The sequence below is a fragment of the Lithobates pipiens genome, unplaced genomic scaffold, assembly GCF_037356315.1.
Source record: "Lithobates pipiens isolate NorthernLeopardFrog02 unplaced genomic scaffold, aLitPip1_a1.2 Scaffold_23, whole genome shotgun sequence".
In the NCBI taxonomy this organism is placed as follows: domain Eukaryota; kingdom Metazoa; phylum Chordata; class Amphibia; order Anura; family Ranidae; genus Lithobates; species Lithobates pipiens.
The window spans coordinates 227,198,674-227,225,581 of record NW_027507785.1 but is presented as its reverse complement, the minus strand read 5'-3'; the positions used below and the strand labels follow the sequence as shown (position 1 = coordinate 227,225,581).

At 42.8% G+C, this 26,908-nt stretch overlaps 1 protein-coding gene across 2 annotated transcripts in view; it reads left to right on the top strand.

The window, feature by feature from the left end:
- ABCD3 (ATP binding cassette subfamily D member 3) overlaps positions 1 to 26,575 on the top strand; it is a 135,730-nt gene extending 109,155 nt beyond the window's left edge. For both annotated transcript variants that reach the window (XM_077452880.1, XM_077452881.1), the window contains exons 14-23: positions 2,556 to 2,647; positions 2,727 to 2,799; positions 6,902 to 6,965; positions 8,335 to 8,412; positions 10,303 to 10,368; positions 10,452 to 10,541; positions 10,645 to 10,764; positions 14,188 to 14,292; positions 19,868 to 19,924; positions 24,633 to 26,575. In XM_077452880.1, coding sequence (XP_077309006.1) covers positions 2,556 to 2,647; positions 2,727 to 2,799; positions 6,902 to 6,965; positions 8,335 to 8,412; positions 10,303 to 10,368; positions 10,452 to 10,541; positions 10,645 to 10,764; positions 14,188 to 14,292; positions 19,868 to 19,924; positions 24,633 to 24,710 — 823 coding nt within the window. In that variant the 3' untranslated portion in view covers positions 24,711 to 26,575. The remainder of the gene's footprint in view (positions 1 to 2,555; positions 2,648 to 2,726; positions 2,800 to 6,901; positions 6,966 to 8,334; positions 8,413 to 10,302; positions 10,369 to 10,451; positions 10,542 to 10,644; positions 10,765 to 14,187; positions 14,293 to 19,867; positions 19,925 to 24,632) is intronic.
- The last annotated feature ends 333 nt before the right edge of the window (positions 26,576 to 26,908 follow it).

Here is a 26,908-nt window from a genome sequence, read left to right as displayed (position 1 = left end):
TATTTCTTGTCTAAGGTTTACAACCAATTTAACTAGTTTGGATATGAACCTAGGACCTTAGTTAAAGCTCTGCTGAGTATGCCAGTATGTCATGATAGGTAGCCATGTACACTAGCACTGTAGGTGTTAAAGTTCTAAACCCAGATACATAGATGTCAACTAACTGCACGAAAAGCTAACTAGAACACACTATTTATGCATATGTTGTCCTTATGAATGTCCACTGGACATACACTTTATACCACCAATAAACTCCATCTTGTACTGCCAAGTCCGTTAAACATAGGAAGCAGATAGTTGCTTTTAATAACTGTGGGATTGCTATGCGCTTTATAAAACCACCAATATTACTTTGAATTATGGCTATATTAAAGTGTATGTTAGGGAAAAATAAAGATAAACATTTGCAGTACATCCTCACAATATATGTGCACTTCTAACAAATCCTCCTGCAAAAGTTATATCAGTTTATCTACAGTCCTTTCTTCTCTACAACAGTTCAACTTATAGTATTTATACAGCTTGTCTGAGCTTTCTGAAATCGGGGAGTGGAAGTTACACTCCACAGAGCTCAGTAAGGAGAGCTCAGAGTGGATTGGAGGGGAGGGGTACACTCCTTCACACAGCACACAGGAACATAGCTGAAGTTTGTCAATCACAGGTTGTGTGCAGCGCTCCCTCCCGTCGACTTTTTTTTTTTCTCTTGGTGTCAGAAAAACTTGTCAGAAGAGATTCCTGCTGACAAAGATGACACTTCGTACACTGAAATGAGACAAGCACACGCTTTAGGGGGATATGCTTTGTTTTCAATTTTCATGTCTGAGGTTTACAACCAACTCCCGCCAACCTCCCCATTTTTTTATTTTTATTTTTTGCCCAGCTTACCTGATGGTGGTATCTTGACATTTCAGATGCTCGCCCATCCAGTGGATCCAGTGTTAACTCACTGAGATCATCTCATGCCCGGCCACAGCTCCATCCTGTGCCACCATATTTTCTCTGATGTCATTGTGAGGCCTGTCACCTCTTCCAAGTTCAGCGGACGAGCCTCTCGATGATGTGCAGATAGTCCCGCCCCCTCCTCCTGTTCTTGAATTGAAAGACTATGCGTCCTGGGTTATGTGGCGTACATATCCTGGGAGGCACAGTGAGTGATGTGCATGGGTGGTGGGGCTGGACTATACATTTAACCACTTGCTGACTGGGCCATAGCTGAAAGACGGCTACAGCAGGGTCGAATGTTGCTCTCGCGTGCCCTCTGATGGAGTGATCACTTGTAAACAAACTGTTTCTCCCTCCCCTCTCTGTACCGATCTGTACAGTGTGAGGGGAGAGGGGCGGAGATCGTTTGTAGCAACGCTGTCGGTTGGATCTGTAGTGCCCATACTTTGCCCCAAAGTTTAACAGAAACAAAGATTTTTTTTTTTTAAACCGAATTTTAACTTTTTTTTGATTTATAGTGCAAAAAATAAAAAAAAACAACAGTGATTAAATACCAAAAAAAGTAAACAAAATAAAAAAAAAACAAAGCAATGTCCTAGTCATGCAAAGGAAGGGAAGAGGGCTGGAGAGGCGGGATCATTAAGGTCCACTTTAAAGACCCTGCAAGTACAGACAAAATAATGTTTGATCTGGCAGACGTGTACCCAGCTCTTAAGCCCTGTTGTGAGTTGACAACATTCAGCATTCTTGTGGACTGAGTGATATCTGCCCTGTGTCTTTTGCTAAACTATTCAGTTGCTCCTACTCGGATCTCTACAAACGTAAAGGCTAATAATTCTCTAGTCTACAGTAAACAAAAATTGGAGGACTCGTTGAGATAAAACAGGAGGTGTAGAGGACACACGATGGCTCTGAATTTCTGACCAGATCAACATCCTTACATACCTTGTATAAAAAAGATTTTGTACTTGTCTGTTTTTAGTCTATTCGAGTCCGGTCGCGTGATCCTGCAGTTTCTGCTCTCCTGTACCACTAAACGGCCGTTTCAGGAAAGGAAGTAGTGCCAACAGCTGGGCCTTGAGAGTCTATGGGTGTTATTTTGGCTCCTGGAATTCACCCTGTTGAGTGCTCCCTTATACAGGGGATCCAGAACTGCTAAATCACGTGAGTGGAACAAATGAAAAAAGTGAAGTGTACTGATCTTTTTTGCATGCACTTTACGATAGCCATTAATTTAAATATTGATGGTTGCTGACAATCCAACCAATGCTCATATTAGTGAATATGTTTATTGCACAAACCTACAATACCACAGTTATCTTGTGCAAGCATGTCTGTCAAAATAATTCAGCAAACAGGTTTCTCTTCCAATCAAGTTCAAGAAGTGTAATGGCAGGCAGGGTGCATTTTCAAAATGTGAATGCACACTTTGTAAACTTCTTACATGAGATATATAGACTAGAAATGGATGGTGTGTACACACAGGTGAATAACTGATAACCGTGACAAAGAAAGAACTAAAATAAAATCGTTATGACAATAACATTCTTTTTGAGATATTGTAAAATTAACTTTGATTCAAGGTTGGCACTAACAGAGTGGTATGTGTCTAGTTTTACAGCCAGAATTACAGAGCTGATGCAAGTGCTAAAGGACTTGAACCAAGGCAAATATGAACGCACTATGGTTTCTCAACAGGACAAAGGTAATTTCATCATTCACTTAAGTAATAAAACATTCCTATTTAACTGCACATACTGATATATTTTTCTTTGAAATTGTAGAGTCTGAATCTATTCCCAGCATCCCCTTAATACCAGGAAGTGGTAGGGTTATAAATGTTGACAACATCATCAAGTAAGTTTTTTTTTTTTTCTTCTGTTTCTGCAAGATTCCTCTGCATTTGATTAGTACCAGCTGAACTAAATGGCGTGGAATGCTGACATACAACATTGTTAACCAAGGGTGGGGAAAGCCAATATTTCATCATTGACAAAGGAAATGCGATAATTCGTTATCCTGTAACCAGAATGACTATATCTTTCTGGATGTTTTAGCGGTCTTCAACTGTAAAGCCTTTATTGCTTGTATTACATTGTTGCATCACAATTGGCAGCATAGGTAACTTTCATTTTCAGATAGATTGCATTTTATATAAAATGAAATGTCTAAACCATATACAGTTTTAGTTAGACTTTTCACCTGTTCTGATTCTAAACTCTCCTGTTAGGGCAGGGGTGCCCAACATGTGGCCCACGGAGCCCTCTGATGTGGCCCTTGACCTCCTGCTCTAAGATGGCAGGTTGGCAAGCCCAGATCATGGGTTGCCGACCTGCCATCGCAGAGCAGCAGTTTTGTGAATGAAGCCGTTGGTAGTGGAAGCAAGTGGCTGCGGAGCAGAGCCACATAAGCCAATGCTTCCTGTATAGCACCCGCTCCTGTCACAGGCAGAGTGATACCAAATGTACTCTGCCTGGAACAGCAACAGCCAGCGATACCAGAATGGAAGACTGTTATTAAAGGCAAGTTTAATACTAAATTCACAGGATATATCTGTTTTGCAGTGTTTACTGGTCTCATTTAAAACTGATCCACAGGTACAATGCAGCTGTGGGTTACCTGCATTGAGCCATAGACTTCTATTATTACCTGAAGGTTTGTTGCGCCTTCAGAAAGTGCACCACACCTGCAAGATATAATAGCAGTTTATTGCAAATTGCAGCTAACCTGCAGAAAATCCACAGGTTCACTGTGCTGCACCCGCGCTTTGGGCAAATCGCAGTGCATCAGTGTGAAATCAGCCTTAGGCCCCTTTCACATGATTGGTTTGACCCAATTGGACTTACTGTTCACCTCTCTGGAGCAGAAGATGAATGGACTTGTGTCTGTTTACACCTGCCTACCTAAAAAAAAAAATAGAAAGGGATCTGCCCCTTCCGTCTGGGTGAATCGGATTGGATCAGAGGGCCCATATAGTAGAGTGGGCTGTGTCCATGGACACGAACCTGTCATCCCCCCGCTCCGCTCATTGTGGCCCGTGCCCATTTACCAGTTCGCTTAAGTGGCCCTCGCTCTTCAAAAGGTTGGGCACCCCTGTGTTAGGGCATCTGTAATGCCATTCTTAAAATGGAGGTATAGGGTTAACAAAATAAAAAAACTTTATACTCGCCTAGGTGGATGCAGCATCAATCCCTAACCTCTGCACTGAGAAGTGAGTGGTCAATCACCACTGATCACTCAGTTCTCCCCTCCACGCAGAGAGTGGTGATGGTCAATCGCCGGCTCTGTGCTCTGCCGCTGGGCTGGGGAGGGGAGAGAGCAGCTTTCTCAGTCTCCCAGTGGTGCAGCTGAGAGGCTGACTGAAAATGGGTCACAGGAGTGCAGAACGAACTGCACTTCTGTGATCCAAAGAAGATGTATAGCCAAAAAAGCTTTGGCCGTTCTCCATTTAAAATTCTTTACAACAATAGAAACAGAACTTTAACTCTTGCTTAACTTTGCAGAGCTGTAGTGTCACTCAGCTTAGCTTGGCTCTTCTTCTGTAGAGAAAGTAGTAAAAGTTCTCCTATGTTTTGGAAGACTTAACATTTCAATCTTAAATATTCTGTCAGTGTATAACAGCTGTGTATGGGTGTCTGCATTAAATAGGAATAAATGTATTGTTTTTTTATAATGCTAACATGCTTTTCAGTGTGTTACATCAGCCCCTGCCGTATAGAAGTTTGCAGTCTAAGGCCTCTTTTGCACATTATATACACTCTTGTAATACTTTAATTTTCATATCTACATGCCAGCAGGTTAAATGCTGCATCTGGCTTCAGTACTTTTGAGTCACAAACCTGGGACTAAAACATACAAATCGCGAAAGTCTGACTTTCTTATTTCCATATTATTCTGAGTTAGTGATTTTAATGAAGACTGCAGATCTGTATGATAGTTAGGGGACATGGATTTTCAGATGGAAGCATCAATGAGGGCTGCAACCAAACATCCTCAACCCAGGTTTCCTTTTAAAATGGCATCATTTGCATTCTAATGCCTCATTTCCACTTAGCGGATCAGTACGGTGCACTATTTTCAGTGATTCCATTATGAAAGCGGCCCATACAAACGAACCATACAGCACTATTCAGGGTCCTGCTTCAGATGTGGGGCCGTAGAAAATGGTCCGGTACGGTTAGGGCAGAGCTACGATACATTCCACTGATTGGCAGATGTTTTTCTGTCCGCCAATCAGTGTGAGGCCACACTAGGCATTTTTTCGAAACCCTGTATGGCCCCTGGTGGTCCGACTTGCAGTGGAAACGCTCACTTGAATAGGCCAGACCATTCTAACCCTTCCCAACTGTACCTACCCGAACCGATCCACTCAGTGCAAACGGGGCATAAGAGAAACTTCTGATAGAAAATGTTACTAAAAACAGAATGCAATTATCCCTTTGCAAGTTTTCCTTTAAACACCATTTACTTGTGAAGTGTATGTAGTCTTGTTATTTTAAGCAGCATTACTGAAACTGTCCAGTAGAGGTCCCCAGTATATAGTATAATGATAATTTCTGCTTATGGCTTCTGGCTGTAGAAGAGATGCATTACGTACCTTGCAACAGTTCTTAACATTTCTCTTCCTTGTTAAAGATTATTCATATATTCCAAATGTTTACTAGAAAATCACAGGTTGCAGACGTCAGTCTTGTACTCTGGTATAGCCAAAGTGGTGTAACTTTAATATTATAGTGATGATATAGAATTCCAGGATACCGTTGTGGCTTAGTTGATAAAATTGTGATATTCCCACACGGTGAATTAAGTAATCCAGTTTCTTCCAATAGTCTAGACCTATACCAGTAAATTAATTTACCCACAGATGACACTAGTGTGTGTCTGAGGGTGAATATTAGGAAAAGTAGATAACATATGTACGTTTTGGAGTAATGTAAGTGGTTCTGTATACTATATAAAATTCTATACATCTTAATGTGCCAATGTGTGATTAACAACTAAATAATAAAAAAAATAGTGCTCCTGTTTGAAATTCATATTCATCCGCTACCATAAGATACAGTTCAAACATTCAGTGAATTTTAAAATATATTAATGTCCATATAGATCAATCTTGAATTACTCTTATGCTGAAATGATGTAACCATCACCAAGCCCTGTGGGTGCACAATCACCCTGAAAACCAGATCTTAAAGTTTTATAAAAGGTTTGGTATGACTGGTTCCCTTTAAGAAGCTGAGAAAAATCTATGGCTGCTGTCTGATATTACTAAGTGATCACTGAATTCACTGCATTCAAGGAAACAGTACACCATCTTGATCACTTGGTAATATCGGTTTTCAAGGAGAGTGTGTGCCCACGGGGGTTGGTGGCGGTTACATTATTTCAGTATTGTATCTGACACTGGAGTAATTTGGGAAGATTTGTGGAGTATTTCAAGATTGATTTATATGGACATTAACACATTTACATATTTTTATAGTTCACTGGATGCTTGTACTGTATACTAGTGAATTTATGTAAGTTTAAACAATTGCACTCTTTAATTTATTTTTATTTATTAGTTGACCACATTACTGGTTACTAAATTGAGTGCAGCACGTTCATTTGTATAGATTCGCAGAAGTGGTATCTGGGATGTCGCATGCTTATGGGTACATGAAGTTTCTTTTGATGAATACTCTATAAAGTGCTGTATGCAACAACTTTATATACGTTTATGCTTCAACCTATATTACCTTTAGGCAACAATTGGAATTATACAGCTGAAGGATGTGATTTTTGTTCTATCTCGGCCTCGAAAATTTAGAGAAAAACTGTTTGCCTGCTGTTGCTAACGCACTGGCCTTTGTCGACCATTTCATTTAGTCTGGCTAACTTACCATACATTGTGATAATTAAGTCCTATAATATCCAATGTGTGTATCAATATCCATTGTTTTATTTTTTATTCTGACAGATTTGATCATGTTCCTCTTGCAACACCAAATGGAGACCTTTTAATCAGAGATTTGCACTTTGAGGTTAGTAGAATAGTTTATTTTCTAAATTGTGTTCTCTCAGAATTAGTATCCGAGGTTGAAGGGCCCACGCTTTAAAACTGGCACTGGCATAAAAAAGGTTAAAGGTGAAACATCACCAATCAATATTTATACCTGTTGAAGTACAGGCAATGCATTATCACAGCCTCAGTTTGTAATCCCTTTTTCTCATGGAAAAGTGCTAGAAGGCTGGATGGGATTTAGCAGAAAAGGTAGCTGATCACACTTGCAAATCATCAGATAAAAGGCTCTACCCTCTATTGGTATGATTATGCAGGGCTGGACTGGGACACAACTTTTGATCTGGACTTCATCCAGACCATCCCACTTAAAATGCTCAAAAACTAGTATATAAACTATATGCAGTTGCGCAAAATAATAAGTAAAAACATTCCAATGTAAATATAAACTGTATCAGGGTCCCCAGAGAGCCCCACCCACCCCTTACATCAGGGTCCCCAGAGAGCCCACCCCTTACATCAGGGTCCCCAGAGAGCCTCCGGATTCAGGGCTGTTGCCCCAAAAGCTACCTCCTAACAACACCACTGGCTGTCACTGAAACTGACCCACTGAGCCATCTACTCGTGGCCAGTATGTGCTTGCACACCGGTACTTGTTAGTGACCACAGATACAATTCAATGAATAGTGCTTAATAAAAGAAAACAAAATAACATAACACCGGACCCTTTTAGCAATATCCCATGAATGAAACTGTTGATCCCCAAATGGCCAAATCACAGGTGATCATTAATCGTTCGGTGAATTGGCAATTTGGAGGTCAGGAGTTCCATTCACAGGATATTGCTAAAGGGGACTTGTGTTATGTTCATCTTTTTTTCTGTTATTAAGCAAAATATTTTTAATTGTATATGTGATGATCACTATATATGTTTTTTATTTGATATGATCTACCTGCCTGGCACTTATTATTTATAGCACTTTATTAAAGGAGATATCCCCTTTTCTGTTTGCAGGTCATTATTTTTATTATATGCACGGTTTTCAATTTACGTTATTAGTTACTTGTTAGTGACCGCAGGAGTAAGTGCATTAGATGGATGCTTTGGCCATACCCTTTAAAGTAAAACACTAGTAAAATATTTTTTTAAATTCCGTATCAGAAAGTTGAGAACTTTCACTGCTCAAAACTCAAGATGCTAAAATGTCATGAGGGATGTGACTGTCCGTGGTCAACCTAAGATACATCATGTGTGTGACATTAGTAGTGATTAAATGTAATTAAATATTTTATAGGATGTGTTTTACGTATGTTGTCAATGTCCCTGTCTTTGGAGGGGGGGGGGGGGGTGCTTCATTGTTTAAACATATCTTGTCACTATCTCTTTACAGGTGAGGTCTGGCACCAATGTGCTTGTCTGTGGGCCAAATGGCTGTGGAAAGAGCTCTCTCTTCCGTGTCTTAGGAGAGGTAATTTTTACTTTTTTGTATATTTCAGATAGAGGTCGACCGATATTTGCCGTTTTTTAAATAATCGGCATCGGCCGATTGTGTTGATAAAAAGCCGATTCTACAGCGGGACTTTGAAATGACTTCTGTAAGAAGTCAGTGTGAGTTGCCTGAGTCGTCATAGCAACACTTTCCTCCTCTCTGGGCAGACTGCCAAGAAAAGAACTAAATGATACAATGTTTACACTTCTGAATGAATGAAGTCATCTCTGTGTAGAAGTTCTCAGTTTAACCATTTAAAGACTAAATCTTTTCTGACACTTGTTGCTTACAAGTAAAAATCCTGTATTTTCTGCCAGAAAATCACTTAGACCCCCCAAAAATTATATATATTTTTTTAGCAGAGATTGCAATATTTTATGTCACACAGCATTTGCACAGAGGTCTTTCAAATGCATTTTTTTTGGAAAAAAATACACCATTTAAAAAATAAAAATAAAATAAAAACAGTAAAGTTAGCCCATTTTTTTTTTTTTTTTTTGTCCAAAAGTTTTGACTACCCGTTTTTATTTAATATATAGTTTTTTTGTTTTTTTTAATCTAGATCATACATACAAGTAAACTGATTGGAGGTTTGTTTTGTTTAATAAATGTTTAAAGCGGGAGTCCGCCGGGACTCCACGTTTTTTTTTTTTTTATTTTTTTTATTTTTTTTTTTTTAAAAGCCAGCAGCTACAAATACTGCAGCTGCTGACTTTTAAAATAGTGACACTTACCTGTCCAGCGCGCCCGCGATGTCGGCACCCGAAGCCGATCTCTAGATCGACACTCGAGTGCTGCCGCCGCCATCTTGGGTATGGGAATCAGGAAATGGAGCCTTTCGGCTTAATTTCCCGGTTCCCTACTGCGCATGCGCGAGCCGCGCTGCGCAATGAGGACGGTCCCCGCTGCCTCTGGGATCTGTGTGTTTCCCAGCAGGCAGCAGGGCACTTGCGGAAGGGGGCGGGCACTTGCGGAAAGGGGCATTATGTACGCCCCTTTCTGCAGAGAGCTAGCCCGGAAGTGGGTGCAGTTACCTGGATTATCCAGGTAACTGCACCCCCCTCCCCCCTGAAAGGTGCCAATTGTGGCGCCGGAGGGGGGGAGGAATCCGATGAGCGGAAGGTCCATTTTAGGGTGGACCTCTGCTTTAAGTGTAAGAAATTTTCTGCATCACTTATGAAGACTGCTTTCACACTGGAGCGGGCAGACGATGGTAAAACGCAAGTTTTAGCGGCTCTTTACCATCATTTTAGCGGTGCTATTTGGCTGCTAGTGGGGCACATATAACCCAGCTAGCGGCCAAGGAAGAGGTTAAATGCGCCCATGAAGCACCGCTGCCAAATCGCATTGCATGCGCTTCGGCAGTGGTGCCCATTCATATCAATGGGCAGGAGTGGTGGAGGAGTGGTATACACCACTCCAAACGTGCTGCTTGCAGGACTTTTTTTTTTTAAGATCCTGCCAGCGCATCGCCTCAGTGTGAAAGCACTCTGTCTTTCACACAGACTGCAGGGGAGCCATTTTGCAGGCACTTTACAGGCGCTATTTTTAGCCCAAAAGCGCCTTAAAAAACGCCCCAGTGGGAAAGGTGTGTTAGATCAAGGGGGATTAAAAATAAATAAATAAAATAAAATCGGCCTAACATATCGGCCCAAAAAAAATCGGCATCATATATCGGCTATCGGCCGCCATGATTTCTAAATATCGGCATCGGCCAGAGAAAAACCCATATCGGTCGACCTCTAATTTCAGAACATTGTAGTTGCGCTGTATGCAATTTTCATCTCTGTACATGTGGCAGACAAACGGTAGTGATTGTTTCTAGTAATAATGTTTTAATGTTTAATGTGTTTTTTGTTTTTTTTCTAGTTGTGGCCACTGTTTGGAGGAAGTCTGACTAAGCCCGAACGAGGAAAACTATTTTATGTTCCCCAGGTAGTTTTCAGTAACATTGTCATGAAGTGTAGCCACAAAAAAAATGGTGGTACGATCATTCTATTTCATTATTTATCTTTTAGAGGCCGTATATGACTTTGGGGACATTACGGGACCAAGTCATCTATCCAGACACACATGAAGACCAGAAACGCAAGGGCATTCCAGATAGGGTTAGAAAATGCCAGTCTATATTTATTTTAAAGGTTAAGGGCATGTTTAGTTTGAAAAGGCAAAGGTAATAACCATTAAGTGCTGTATACTCCTCCCACACAGGTCCTAAAGGATTACCTTGATAATGTTCAACTGGGACAGATTTTGGAACGTGAGGGAGGCTGGGATAGTGTGCAGGACTGGATGGATGTTCTCAGTGGAGGAGAAAAGCAAAGAATGGCGGTAGGACACCATTTGTGCATGTATATAGAGTGCTACCTGAATTTGCATGAATGCAACCCTTAAAATTAATTTTATGATACAGATTATACATAATATTTTGTTTTCCAAATTTACTCATCAGTGATCTTGTTTTTGTCTGCGGTTTCCTTTCAAATAAAGTTAGTGTCACTACTCCTCAAATATTAAAAAAATGTGTCCTGAAAATGAACACTTTAATGCTCCCCACCTATTGAAAAACTCTTGGGATGCAGCAATAAAGCAAAGTGATGCACATTTATCCATGTAAATAATTTTTTTTCTTCTAAGGTAACCGTTCAATTAAAGTGGTTGTAAAGACAGGTGTTTTATTAAAAAATTGTTAATCTCACTGCATTCTATACAGTAAGATTAAAATGCCTTCTGCATGCAGCTCCCTCAAAAGCCCAACCCCCCCCCCCCCCCAATACATACTGGAATCTGATCTTGATCCACCAATGTGCATAAGAGAGAAGGCTCTCTTGGATCTGTGCCTCCTCATTGGCTCAGATACAGTGGCTCCCGCGGTGGGGGAGATGAACCCTGTTCTATGTGTTTTATGGACACAGAGTGGGGCTCAGGAACGAACATGCATAGAAAGTGAAGTATACGGTGGGGGGAAGGAGCCAGTAGCACCAGCTGGGGCCCCAAGAAGTGGAGGGTCGGGGCTGCTTTGTGCAAAAGATTACACAGCAGGTAAGTATAATATGCTGGTTATTTTAATTGAAAAGAAATACAAAGCTTTACTATCACTTTAATCACTTTTGGTGTCAAGTGGCAGTACAATGCTATAGCCATTTCAGAAGTACTAGAACCCTTAATGTAATTAAAACAATTGCTGTCCTCTGCTGCTCTGCATTTATACATAGTAAAAAAAAAAAAAAAAAAAATCATCCTAAGGTGTAGTTTTTAAAATGCCAGCCAAGTTTCACAAGAACAGGCTTTGCTATCTTTTGTTTCATCCCATTGCTTTCAATCATCCTATCACAAAATGCCATTCGTCCCATGTGTACAGTAGGTGCCGCCAATATTGTGTTTCGCGCTGGTTCCCGGCAACAGGCTTCTCTAACCAGCTCGATCCCGTCGCGCTGGTTCTCGAGCTGACTGCAATAGGAAAATGTCACGTTTTCCTATAGTAGCGAGAGATCAGCGACAATGTTGCCTCTCTAATAAGACCTGCATGCCTTAAGGGGCATACGAGGCCCTTAGGTCTGGTAGGGATTTTAAGGCGAACCCTCTACGCCTAGAAAATTGTGTGGGGGTCCCCCCAAAATCCATACCAAACCCCTATCGGAGCACGCAGCCTGGCCGGTCAGGAAAAGGGGGTGGGGACTAGCGAGCACCCCCCCCCCCCCGAACCGTACCAGGCCGTGTGCCATCAACATGGGGGGGATGGGTGCTCTGGGGGAAGGGGGCGCCCTGCGGCCCCCCACCCCAAAGCACCTTGTCCCCATGTTGATGAGGACAAAAGCCTCTTGCCGACAACCCTGCCCGTTGGTTGATGGGGTCTGCGGGCGGGGGGGCTTATCAAAATCCGGGAGAGCCCTTTAATAAGGAGGCCCCCAGATACCGGCCCCCCACCCTATGTGAATAAGTATGGGGAACCATGTACACCTACCCATTCACCTGGTGAAAAAAAGTGTAAATAAAAAAACAACACAAGTTTATAAAGTAATTTATTAGACCGCTCCGGTGGTCTTCTTCTGTCTTGGGGGGTCTTCTCGCTGGACTCCTCCGCTATCTTCTGCTTATACTAGCGGAGGAGCCCGGCTTTCTTCTTCGTCGCCGCCGTCCGAGGGTCTTCTTCTGACTTTGGGGTTTTGTCCCACTCTTCGGTTCTTCTGCTGGGCCTCCGCTATCTTCTTTTACTAGCGTTGGCCCGGTCCTTCTTTATTCTTTCTTCTTCTTTCATATGTAAGTCACCGCACAGCGTGTCGCGGCCAGAGACAGCGTTGTGTCAACATCGCAAGGGAGAAGAGAAGAAGGCGGCGGTGACAGAAGACCAGGCCAACGCTAGTAAAAGAGCTATAAGAAGATAGCGGCGGCCCGGCAGAAGAACCGAAGAGCGGGACAAGACCCCGAAGTCGGAAGAAGAAAGCCGGACTCCTCTGCTAGTAAAAGAGCAGAAGAATGGCGGAGGAGTCCAGCGAAAAGACCCCCCCCCCCCCCCAAGACGGAAGAAGACCATCGGAGCTGTCTAATAAATTACTTTAAAAACTTGTGGTGTTTTTTATTTACACTTTTTTTCACCAGGTGAATGGGTAGGTGTACATGGTTCCCCATACTCATTCACATAGGGTGGGGGGCCGGTATCTGGGGGCCTCCTTATTAAAGGGCACTCCCGGATTTTGATAAGCCCCCCCGCCCGCAGACCCCATCAACCAAAAGTGTTTTTTTTTTACACTTTTTTTCACCAGGTGAATGGGTAGGGACCTAAGGGCCTGGTATGCCTCTGAAGTGGGAACCCATGCCGGTTTTTTATTTAAAATTTAGCGTCGAGTTCTCCTTTTAAGATTCATACCAAATACAGTGCCTGGTATTGGCGGGTATCCAATTCAGATCCCCGGCCTCAATGTCAGCGATGCTTATCGGGAAAGGAAAATAAACATTTTTCCTTTCCCAATGCGAGCTGGCTCCTGCGACAAGGTTCACTGTGTCAATCTTGCCGATAAAAGCACCGAGATTGACACGATATCGCTGGCACCTACTGTATGCCACCCAGTCCAACAGAAGCTGGCCAATTGGCCAGTTTCTGTTGAAAGCGCATGCTGGAAAACCAGCAGCCGACTGGCTCCTGATCATCGCTCTCAGCCAATGGCAAAGGCAATACATTGAAACTGGTGGTGATTGTAGATACAGTTCCAAAAGTACAGCCTCCTGATCTACATATCAGGAGCACTTTTCCTATCTTGGAGAACTCCTACAGAAAAAAATTGAGTGATGTAAGAAAAAAAATGTGTGCTCAGGGTTTGGCTTAAAAAAAAAAAAAAATTAATGAGAAGAAGGTAGTGATCATTTTGTCTGAAAATGCTAATTCCCTGGCTGTCATGCTGATGATTTGGCTTCAGATAGCTAGAATTAAGTATTTGACTTTTATGTGCTGTATGTATGTTCCTGTTCAGTGCCAGACAGCCAGCATTTTCAGAAGAAGCTGGAAACAGCATCCTTAATATTTTTTCTTCTATAAGGTGTGCCTTAATCTAACATTGTGTAGAGGGTCATGGAGCTGCTAATTTTCATATTGGCCAGCCAGGAATGGGTAAAGAAAAGAATCACATTTGGTTGTATTTGGAAATTTTTAAAGCTCCTTTATTGCAGTGTATTTACAAATGATCAGAGTTTTTAGATTAAGGTCTGTTTTATTCTTTTGTTTCTTTTTGTTTAATGCTTTTCTTTTGATTTTTTTAGATGGCACGCTTATTCTACCACAAGCCTCAGTTTGCAATCTTGGATGAATGCACAAGTGCTGTTAGTGTGGATGTAGAAGGTTTTATCTACAACCATTGTAGGACGGTAAGTGAAGGAAACCTTTGGAGGCATTCCAATGGAGCTGCCTCTTGAGTCCCAGGCCCCAGACAGATGCTCATTGTTCTATTATAATTGGCCAATGGATAGCACATTGGGTAAATGCCGATAAGATATTTCTAGAGGTTTTATTTGAGACCACAAATTGGGAAGCCACTATATCCCATTAGTCCTGAAAGTGTACATGAGTATTCCAGAACCAGTGTTTTTGGAGTCTTTTACATTGCAGAGTCCTTTTGCGGTACAGGTGTTAATAATGCTTAGGAGATTCTTTAATATAATGTATACGTGTACTGCTTCACATAAACAACTTTTAGAGCTTACGTCTCAATTGGAGAAGAAAGTTTTGATCGCTGCCAGCAGTCTGCACAGCTCAACTAAGAATGTTGCTGTCACACCCTTCCAATACCCTGGGAAACATTGAGAAAGAACAGTAAGACCGCGTCATAAACTGGTATTGTTTCAGTAAACTGGCATTAGAAGATTTACAGTTGTGAGAAAAACTTTAAAAATCTCTGCATAAATTACTCTTAACATTTTGTTTTCTTATAAGCCATAATTGTAACTAATTGCAGTCTTGGCTGCATTCACGCCTTTTTATATTGACACATCTTTTAAAAAAAGAAAAAAAGAAAAAATTCAAATGACCATTTGGAGTCCTACTTAACTCAGATGAGTAAGGCCAAGTCTCCTGCCTTCTAGACCTGGGTTTGTGCCAAATTCACCCAGTTTCTGCCTTGATCCAGAGCTGCTCTAATCCTCTGACCTTTTGAGTTTCCAGTATAGGTACAATAAAGCCAGCTATAGATGGAGAAATTTACTTTCCTGCAAACACATTCAGGGTTGATGGGTAAATCCCTTTCGCAGAGCCATTGTGTGATCTTAGCAGGGGATGCACAGGAATTATAGCCGCTAGCAATAACAGCTGCTGGCAATAATCACATGTAAAGTTCAACAGGCTGGTTGAACCCAAGTTGATCGATCAATAAACTCGGGTACCTTCAGCCTGCCCCATACATGGTGCGAACCGTCTACGGCTGGCTTAAGTCATTCAGCAAGTTTTCCTTAGGCTTCTGTGTCCTTTTCTTTCTTTTGTTGGTGAGCAAGTCTGCCATCTATTTCCTATCAGCCCTTGCTTGGAGGCTTCTCATCGTTTTTCCTCTATTGTTTGTGTTGATTTTGTGGGATTGAATCCTGGTTTCCTCTGCTAGATGGCCTCAGAAATCACCATTTTTACATTAGTTGTTTGTTTTGATGGTTTTGATTAGGCAAATGTCTGCTCTGACAGTCGTTCTAGAGATGGAGTTCCTTGTTGTTCCGTATGGGATCAGGTTAGTTAAAGCTCAGCTCCATGAAAATGAGAAAATAAATCTTTGCAGATGAACTAACTTCCATTTTGAAGTTAGTTCACCTTTTTCATGAATAGGTGACCCTACCCTTTAAAGGTCCATTTGGAACATTATACACAGTGAAGCTGGATGTAAAAACATGCAGCGGTCCATGGCAGCTGTCACTTTTGAAATTTGCATGACTGTACAGGGCCTCACCCACATTACCGTGTTGTTCATTCAGTGACTGCAGATCCCGTCTGCCACAGTGGAAGACAGAAATGTAGTTCTCAATGAAACACAAGTAAAGCGATCGGTCTTTGTGCCTGCTATTGCTTTGTAGGCTCCTTTGCAGAATTATAATCACTTTTTTTTCCCATAAAAATATGTATTATTTTTTGTAATAGGTGGACTTAGTCTTTAAAATGCAAAACATTACAAGGCATTCAACCAACATATCTCTGAAACAGGAGAAAAAAAACATTCTAATCCTTTAGAGAAAAGGAAGAAAAGGGGGTGGGAGTGGAGTAGTTAATGGTATTACAATTTGTTTTCTTTATGAATTTGCATAAACTGGAGCTTTTTTGTGGTTGATTAGTAGGCAGGTTTGGTCATTTTTTTTTCCCTGTGTACCTTATTCCATCCAGTCCAGTCTTTCTTCATGGAAGATCTGAGAATTTTTCTTTTCCCACCATCTGCTCCAAAATCTGTGTTTTGACATTGACTCACCCTCTGGGGTTGACATGATAATTTCCAGATGGTTAAAGTGTTACTAAACTCCATTTTTATTTTTTTAAATAACAAACCTGTTATACTTACCTTCTCTGTGCAGTGTATTGCACAGAGTGGCCCTTATCCCCTCCTCATCTGGGATCCCCAATGGTTATCTTGGCTTCTCCTCTTCAGGGACCACCATAGCCAGCTGCTGGCTATGGGGAGATCATATACACCGCTCTCCCAACTTGTATATCTACGGAGCTGCACTCCATAGAATTGCACAGCGGGACTTTGGCCCCCAACTTCCTGCTCAATGCATCTGATTGACAGTAGTAAATGTCAGTGGCTCCTGCTGCTCGAATGCTGTGTAAAGAGAAGTAAGGAGAGAAAAGATGCAGCCCTGATCTCTTCTCCTCTCTCTTTCCCTTCACACAGGGAAGGGGGCACAGTAGTCCCCATTCGTCTTTTAGGATAGACTTCAAATCTGTAATGGCAGATCTGTTGAGATTTCTAAATACTATACTAATTTAATTTATCCCTTTTTCTGAACCCAAATAAACAAATAACTATCTTCCTATACCAGCCCTAGATAACGGTTTGTAGCTAACCTTTTCTGAAAATACAGTTGTGCTCATAAGTTTACATACCCTGGCAGAATTTGTTTTTTTTTGGCATTTTTTCAGAGAATAGGAATAACACAAAAACTTTTCTTTCACTCATGGTTAGTGTTTGGCTGAAGCCATTTAATATCAATCAACTGTGTTTATGATTTAAAAAGAGTAATGACAACAGAAACTACCCAAATGACCATGATCAAAAGTTTTCATACCCCAGTTCTTAATACCGTGTATTGCCCCCTTTAACATCAATGACAGCTTGAAGTCTTTTGTGGATGAGGCGCTTTATCTTCTCAGTTGGTAAAGCTGCCCATTCCTCTTGGCAAAAAGCCTCCAGTTCCTGTAAATTCTTGGGCTTTCTTGCATGAACTGCACGTTTGAGATCTCCCCAGAGTGGCTCAATTATATTGAGGTCAGGATACTGAGATGGCCACTCCAGAACATTCACTTTATTCTGCTGCAGCCAATGACAGGTCGACTTGGTAGGGTGTTTTGGATCATTGTCATGTTGGAATGTCCAAGTACGTCCCATGTGCAACTTCCTGGCTGATGAATGCAAATGTTCCCCCAGTATTATTTTGATAACATACTGCATTCATCTTGCCATCAATTTTGACTGTGCCAGAAGGTTTGAGGCTTGTGCTGTTTGGCATATTATAAGTGGGATACTTTGTGGCATTTGCATAGTAATGCCTTTCTTCTGGGGACTCAACCATGCAGCCCATCTTTCTTCAAGTGCCTCCTTTTTGTGCATCTTAAAACAGCCACGCCACATGTTTTCAGAGTCCTGTATTTCACCTGAAGTTATTTGTGGGTTTTTCTTTTCATCCGAACATCCCTGGCAGTTGTGGCTGAAATTGTAGTTGGTCTACCTGACCAGGGTTTGGTTTCAACAGAGCCCCTCATTTCCCACTTCTTGATTAGAGTTTGAACGCTGCTGATTGGCATTCTCAATTCCATGGATAACTTTTTATATCCCTTTCCTGTTTTATACAGTTCGACTACATTTTCCCTGCAGATCCTTTCACAATTCTTTTGCTTTCCCCATGACTCAGAATCCAGAAACATCAGTGCAGCACTGGATGAAGGATGCAAGGGTCAGTCAGGAGTCCAGAAACTCATTGAACTTTTATACACACACACACACACACACACACACACACACACACACACACACACACACACACACACACACACACACACACAATAATTACAAGCAAACAGATAACAGGTGAGGATGGTTAGCTTTAATAGCCATTTAAACCCCTTTGTGTCAACTTGTGTGCATGTTATCAGGCCAAAATCGGCAGGGTATGTAAACTTTTGATCAGGGTCATTTGGATAGTTTGTTTTTATTATGATTTAAAAGGGGTAAACACAGTTGATTGATAATAAATGGCTTCAGCCAAACTCTAACCATGAGTGAAAAAAGTTTCTCTTTCATTCATTGACAGACACAGCATCTTCATCTTGACCTTAGGGTTATATCACCCCTTTAGGAGAGGACTAGGCAGAAAAAGTGTAAAACCAGCAACACTTGCACAGTACCGCCCAGGGGGCGGTTCTACTGGCTATAACCCCTCACACTGCATCCAGCAGCTCAGTTTTTTTAGTAGAAGGACCTGGCTTCCGGTGGGACCATTGGTCCTGGGAATTTTCGACTAAGGCTATTGCCAAAATGCGTCAGCTTTGTTTTGCTGTCACTCTGATGTACCAATAAACGACACTTCAAGGATTACTGTGTTGCCGGCTCTTCTTGCTACTGTCGTGGGAATTTTTAAAAAAATGTTTTATGCATTTTTGATTCACGTGATCTACAATCAAAAGTCGGGCTGGGTGACAGGCTGGATAATATAGATCCTTGTAGTCTCCCCAGCCTGGCCCATCAAGCGTGAGCAGGCCCTAGCTACGTGCTGGGTCTGCCATGACATACCCCGTCTAATTTAGGGGCGGCCGGTGAGCTATATGCTCCGGGGGACACACATATGACTGGGCCACTGCTGTCTGGGTCACAGTGTGCCGTGGCCGGCAGCCACCCTGTACTGCTTGGGTGATGGGTCTGTCTGTGGAATGCATCCAGCAGTCCCTGCAGGAGGGGTAAGTATGGTTCCACCTGTCTCAGCAGGATGGAGCAGCGGGGCATTCCCCGAGAGGCCAACTAGGGGGTCTCTCTCCCTTTCTTCTCTCCCTGTCCCTTCCTTCCTCCCCATGCTATGAGCCGCTGTGTGACTGGGCACATGGGGGTGTGGTGCACGTACCTGGCCGGGGGGGGGGGGGGGGCTCTGGGTCCTGGCAGGGAGCTTCAATGGGTGTTGGGGGTCTGCACGTCCTCTTCCCTGTTTCTGGGCCACAGATGGGGTGTTTGACATGTGGGGCCATTTTTTTTTTGGAGCCACAGCCAGTTTTTGCCTTTCAGCCATTTTCAGGTAGTTAGGCAGCTATTTTCTCGGCTCCCTCAGACGTTTTTGCTGAGGCGGCTGGCGGCCATTTTGTAGTAGCCTCAGGTAGTTTTTCCTCTTCGCTGGGTGCTTTTTTCCTTCTAGAACAATGCGCTTTTCACACAGACACCTCGTGGATGACTTGGTAAACACATGGGGCATTTTGGTAAGCTCTAATAGCACTCTAGATGAAGGAGCAACGGAGACACCTTTGGACAGCAGCATTGTCTGTCAGTCCTGGGGGGGGGGGGGGGGGGGTTTGGGTGTTATGTACTAGCAGAATAGAAGAAAGAAAACCTTCGCAAGACCTTCGAAAACGAATGCAGCCATCACATCTAAGAATTGATAAACTGCAATATGTTTTTGGTTTAATGCTGCTTTAAACGTTCGCAGTAGTGAAATGATTAATGATGATAAAGTGCAGAGTTTTGATTATATGTCCCTTTTTGTTTATCGTTCCCAGGTTGGAATAACTCTGTTCACAGTGTCACACAGAAAGTCCCTGTGGAAACACCATGAGGTATAGTGTCTTTATTTATACATTATTTCAGGGAATTGGTCAGTGACAGAATAAGTTACATTTTCAGACAATATTTCTGTCACCATGTTTGTACACATTGCTGACAGAGAGCAGAGCAATGTGTGTTTTTTTTTTTTTTTTTTTTGTTTATTTATTTTTTTGTTTTTTTACAGTGGCCTGCCAACAAACAGGGAACAATACTCAATACCTCAATTTCCCTTAGGGCCGGTTCACACAGCGGGCGATGCAAGGCGACACGACTCGCCTCGCCTCGCTCCCGCAAGTCGCCCCAGTTCTGTACAATGGAACCGTTCTGAGAGGAGCGACTCGAGTCGCTCCGACTCAGAAAAAAGGTTCCTGTACTACTTCTGGGCGACTTCGGGGGCGACTTGCATTGACTTCTATACAGAAGTCCTCTGCAAGTCGCCGCTGAGGTCGCCGCAGGTCGCGGCGAGGCAAGTCGGAGACGCCTCGCCGCGCCTGCAGTGTGAACCGGCCCTTAGTTGCCATGTTATGCAGAGGCTGGTTTTCCTTAATGTTTAAGGAGGTTAACTGTGTGTCTAGCCAGTGTTTCCTTATTGTGGGGGAGGTGCTTTTACTAGGGGAAGACATTGATCCTGTGTTCCTGCATCAATGCGTTCTCTACTGACAGAACGGTGATCCGCTTTTTTTACATAGGTAGTTCAGCGTTCTGCCTGTGTATCGAATGATCAGCGGGAGCTGGCAGACATCAGGTCCACAGGACCCGTGTGTGTATATGTATATGTGTATGTGTATATATATCTATATCTATATAGTGTGTGTCTTCTGCCTAAAATTTCCCTGATTTATAATCCTTCACAAGCAATAGAATTGCTTGACGCACTCGATACAGCACAAACCAAGGGGGAATGTGCCAGGTGCGTGTCATGAAATCAGTGGGCCCATGTGCAAGATCAAAAGGAGGCCCTAGCCCAAAAAATTGGGCGCTGCTGCAAAAAGTGGGCGTGGTTTAAATTGCACTAAATATTGGGTTTGGTTAGTGTCTGAGATGATTACGTTGTGCAGAATGCGGTAATGTTGAATAGGTAATGTACAGTGCCGTGTGTACAGTAGTGGGTAGTATATGCAGGGAGAGTGGTGCAGCGATTTCATGCTACCTGAGCGGTGGGTAGTATATGCAGGGAGAGGGGTACGGAGTGTATGGTAGTGGGTAGTAGGTGCAGGGAGAGGGATACGAAGTATATGGTCGTGGATAATAGGTGCAGAGAGAGGGGTATGAAGTGTATGGTGGTGGGTAGTATGAACAGGAGTGCAAAGTGTATGGCAGTGGGTACTAGGTGCAAGAGAGGAGTGTGGAGTGTATGGCAGGGGGTATTATGTGCAGGGAGAGAAGTGCGCTTTGTATGGTGGTGGGTAGTTAGTACAGGGAGAGGAGAACAGATGGTGGGAAAAGTATATGGTCCTAAGTCATTGCTCCAGCGATACACAGGCCACTGGGCAGTGGTATGCATGGAGCAATGAACGCTGGCTACAGGCATACAGCAGCAGTATTGGCCTTCCACCATCCTGCCGACATTGCTCTCACCCTTCCCTGTCATTTCAATCACCCTCTTAAATACCTGCACACAAGTCCCTCCTGACATCTTACAAAATCCCGCCAACTTACTTCCTCCACCCCCCTCACCCACACACACATACACCTGCACAAAATACATACAGCGCCACTAAGTTGATACACTGCCGGCCTCGATTCTCCCTCCACCCCTCTTAGAATTAACTCCTGCAGCTAGCATCCCTCCCAGCGGGAACTTGGGCAATGAGCTCCCATCCAGCTAGCACTTGTCAGCGACAGGCAGTAGCCCTGCCTCCACCCTGAAGACATCTTTTTACAGGCAGCATTGGAGCACACTGATTGAGAGTGCTGGGAAAAGTGGAGGGAGGAGAATCCAGGCTGGTGGTGGTTAAACCTAGTGGTGCTGTATGTAGTCAGCGGACCACAACCTTTTTGCCACTAAATTTCACCATACTCATTATGGTGTCGGGTGATTGAATCACATTATTTCCTTTACTACATTGTAATATATAATGAAATGGTTCAACTCACCATAATGCAGAATTGGTTGGAGCCCTGAGTGTGTCACTTGCCACGGTTGCCTGCCACCAGATGCTGCGTGTCCCTTACCACCCGTAGCCTGCTGCCTGCCCCTTGCCACCCGTAGCCTGCCAGCAGATGCTGCCTGCCCCTTGCCACCCGTAGCCTGCCAGCAGATGCTGCCTGCCCCTTGCCACCCGTAGCCTGCCAGCAGATGCTGCCTGCCCCTTGCCACCCGTAGCCTGCCAGCAGATGCTGCCTGCCCCTTGCCACCCGTAGCCTTCCAGCAGATGCTGCCTGTCCCTTGCCACCCGTTGCCTGCCACCAGATGCTGCCTGTCCCTTGCCACACCCGTCGCCTGTCTCTGAGCTGCCGGAAATATAGTCCGGGAATCAGAAAATGTGGCTTAAGCTGCCTCCACCCGAGAGCCAAAAAAAGTCCATCAGTGCTCCCACCTCTTGGGCCCTCTGACTGAAATCATGGGGCCCAAGGAAATGTTATGGACAAATTTTTACTTACTCCATGTGGGCAGTGTGTGTCAGGGCACAGTGGGTGCCTGTGTTCACTCACACATGGATGATATGCCACTGGGATGTGTGCTTTCTGCCAGAAGCGCCTTGAGACTTCTCTCCTCCACCCTTTAAGAAAATGACTTGCTTGCCATAAGTTTATTTCTATGGATTCAATAATTAAGGCAGTGCAAAGTAGTCTCTGAATAGATAGATCTAGAGCTGCAAAGGCCCCTTATACTCAATAAAACTCTAAGAAGGACTTCTGTAGAAAGCCCTTTCTTACGCTGGATCAAGCAAGGTCTTATACGATGATTGGCCAAACTCAGGAAAGTTATTTGCCCATCCTGGTGATTTCAAAGCCAGCATGACTCTATCTTTTAGGATCGTGCTGTTGCAGAGCAATTTCAACAACTGCTGGATTATTGCTCAGCAGTGGGTGGGTTTTTGGTAGTATTTCTGCGTTTGTGCTCAGCACTAGGACCAGAGGGGATGGTACAAATACCACATAAACCAAGGGCACAAAAGGGGTCACCCTAAGGACCCTCCCTCTGCAACACCATTCCCCCCTGATAGATCTAGGGAGGCTGGTCAGAGTGAGCCATCAGGGGCTGCAATTGCTTCTGAGACTTCAGTCCCTGCAGGTTTCCTCCTCAGCTATGAGTGGATTGGAGGAAGGATTAGTGGCTTTAATCGCATCTTCACAGAGTGGAAGAAAATGCATTGGGTCCCCTTCTACCATCCAGGAGCCTCAAACAGAGGAACAGTGGGAGGGGAAAGATGAATCCCCCTCAGAAGACTGTGAAGAGGCTGATGATTGCTCTTCCGAGGGATCAAGTGAGGAAGGACCTTCTTCAGCTTCACAGGCAATGGTGCTGCAGAGGGAGGGTCCTTAGGGTGACCCCTTTGTGCCCTTGGTTTATCGTATAAGACCAGTAAGGGGAGAGGTTATATGGGGAGTTACACTTCCTGTCTAGGGTGTGCCAGTGTCCATCACCTGAAGGTGCGACATAACCCATACAGTAATTACCGTGGCTCTGTCCCGTGATGTACTCCAAGAAAAGGATTTTACAGGCAAGCTGTTATAAAAATCCAATTATTTTGGTGGTATTTGATCACCTCTGCATTTTCTTTACACTATTGACAAAGACTGACAATTTAGAAAAAATAAATAGGTTTTCCTTTCTGCTCTGAAACAAAAAAAATGTAAAAAAATTAATTTCTTCATCAATTTAGGCCAATATGTATTCTGCTACATATTTTTGGTAAAAAAATCCCAATAAGCATATATTGATTGGTTTGCACAAAAGTTACAGCAGCTACAAACCATGGGATATTATTATTTTTATTTTTTTTACTAGTAATGGTGTTGATCAGCGGCTTATAGCGGGACTGCAATATTGCAGCAGACAATTAGGATACCTAACTGACACTTTTGACACTTTTTTTGGGGGACCAGTGGCATTACAGCGATCAGTGCTAAAAATATGCACTGTCACTGTACTAATGACGCTGGCAGGGAAGGGGTTAACCGGGGCGATCAAAGGATTAATTGTCTGCCTAGGGAGTGATTAGGAACTGTGGGTGGGGTGCTTGTGCTACTTGAGACATGGATCGGTGTTCCTGCTTCACAGGATCCATGTCTTCTGTACTCACAGAATGACAGTCTGCCATGGTTACATAGGCAGACTGTCATTTTGTCAGAGTACCGAATGATTGGCGAGTCCCGGCACACTCACGTCCAAAACCCATAAGTGCATAATCCCTTATATATATGTGATTCTGCACTGAGCGGCCGCCCTGTAACAGTAAATCTGCTATAGGGCGGTCGTAAAGTGGTTAAATCGATAAGACAATCTCCTGTGGAGTAAACTTATTCATATTTGTGAGAAGTGCCAGGGCTCACCTTGTGTGGAAAATTTGTGACTGTGGGATATCTGAGAGATGAAAGAAATGGGCAAAGTAATTCAACCCACTAGGGTGCATACAAAGCTGACATTTCCGTTTTCTATGAAGTTGTACTTTACTGTTGGATTAAATGCATGCTGTATACTTCTAGCGATCCTCTAGGTTTCTACTCCTATGCTGCCTCCTATTCACCAGTACTTTATCTCTGTCTTTGCAGTACTATCTCCACATGGATGGCCGAGGAAATTATGTTTTCAAGCCAATCACTGACGACACAGAGGAGTTTGGATCTTAGAGTGATGTCAATGGAAATCCCATAAATTGAGCGTAACTCATGGACACACCAAGAGGATAGTTTTTTTTTAATTAGCAGGTTTCCTAAACCTACAAATCTGAATCTAATATGTAGAATCTTGACATCTGTGCATACTTTAATGTAATTCTTAACACTACTGTACTATGGGGTACATACAAGTATACCTCCTCCAGGTTCAAACCAGGGGATCTGATCTGAGTCAGTAGTTGCATCCTTTGACTTTCTTGGCCAGGAACTGATTTACCCAGTTCCAAGGAGTGAAAGAGCCATCCCTTACTTTATCAGCTTTCCTTAACAATTAAGGGACAGTATGATTGGCCTGTATGTGCTTCCTTTTTAAGCATTGACCGCACTGTTGCCTGTAGCCATAGGCATTTTGAGATGGCAGTACAACTGATTTAGCATTCTTTTTTTTTTATTATAAATTAATCTCAGGTTATTTTTTTTTCTTGTTTTTGAATTTTGAAATAATGTTAAGACAATGGATGAGATGCACTTAATGATTATGTAAATTAACCAGATTTCTTAGTGTTGTAATGCCAAAACCAGGACTCTAGGGATCACACGCAGAGGGGATACATCAGAATATATTTATTGCTTTGCCAGTGTAGATCTTCTTCTGTAAGTACCTGAAAAGCATCTTCCAAGATAGCCAGTCAGCTAATTTTTGCTTTATCTTCAAATCTTTATTACAACTGAACTCCAGGCAGATGCACCTATCTATGCAGGTTAATTAAAAAAAAAAAAAAAAGTTCATTTTTTTTTTTTATTTCAATGCAACTGATGTAAGTGCTTGAATTTTACTTGGTGTGAACCACTTGCAATGTCCTGTGCAGCAGAGCTCAGACTAGGAGAGGGAGCACCACAAGTAGGCCAATCAGGTTTTCTGCAGTGCTCATGTTCTAACCAGCAACATGCTGATAGGAGGAGAGCATAATGACAGCGATGAGTTCAGCAGTCTGTTTTTCCTTTGCTATTCAATCTTTGGCTGGGGACAGAGACAAGACCTTGTTGTATTACTTCACTGCTGTAAAGAAAAGTCACGTCTTCAGGCAGCATTTCATCTGTGTATTTCTAGTTTAGACTGGAGTTCACTTTTAATAAAAATGGGATTAAAATTGATTGACAGCACAGATGTGTTGTTTCTTAGACACTTTATGAATTAGCTCACCACAAACCCTAAGGGCCAGTTCATACCATAGAAACGCAGTCTGGATGCGTTCCAGATGCTTTCCCCCCTCCTTTTTTCCTTGGCTTTAGGGACATGTGCGTTCCAGTGCATTTTTTATTCTTTTTACAGCGTTCCAGTGCAGGAATAATGCAGCATGTTCTACTTTTTTTTCTGGAACTAGTAAACACTGGAACTGCGCGTACTGCTGTGAACTATGCCATTAAAAACCATATGACCAACTTTCCATTCGTTTTTAATGCAGAAAAAAAAACGCACTGGACTGCATGTGGTGTGTACTGGCCCTAAAACGTTTGCCAGTATATTATGAGAAGCAGGCAGGCCAAAGCCAGTTTTATGCCACTAGGTACGTCTGTTGGCGTGATCCTGTTTGTCTTCAGTTTTATATGTAATTACAGATTTACACTTCCCACCTGCAGATTTCAGTGTATTTTTTCAGATCCTTCCATGTAATTTAATGATAACCTATTAACTTAAAACTAACTATTAATTGGAAGGCTTTTAATACTGTTGAACATGGAGAACAATGTGTGGTGTAATAAACAATTTTTGGATATATTGGTTGAGAGGGTAACAGAGTTGTATTGATATGTTGAAATACTGTACATGAAGGTATGCACTGAGTATGCAATAAATGGGATCTGTGTAAATCCTTTTCCAGAGTGTCTTCAGAGTTCATTCATAAAGGCAATATAAATCTTCCTAACTGCATCTTGTGTTTTCACCTGCATAAGATGTGCATTGAAGCATTCGTGTCATGTTGCCTTGTACACGCATCCCATATTGGAGTATATTTTTATATTTCTGTGTCTGCAGTTTATGTTCAAACATGAAACGTGTTACTTGGCACTCCTCAAATTAATGCATAACCACTGCAGTCTGAGAACAGACAAATCCTGTGAAAAACCTACATATCCAACAATCCCTGTTGAGTGCTGATGCAGGTAAGAGCTGCACAGTAATTAGATCGGACATAGCTACAAGTAGA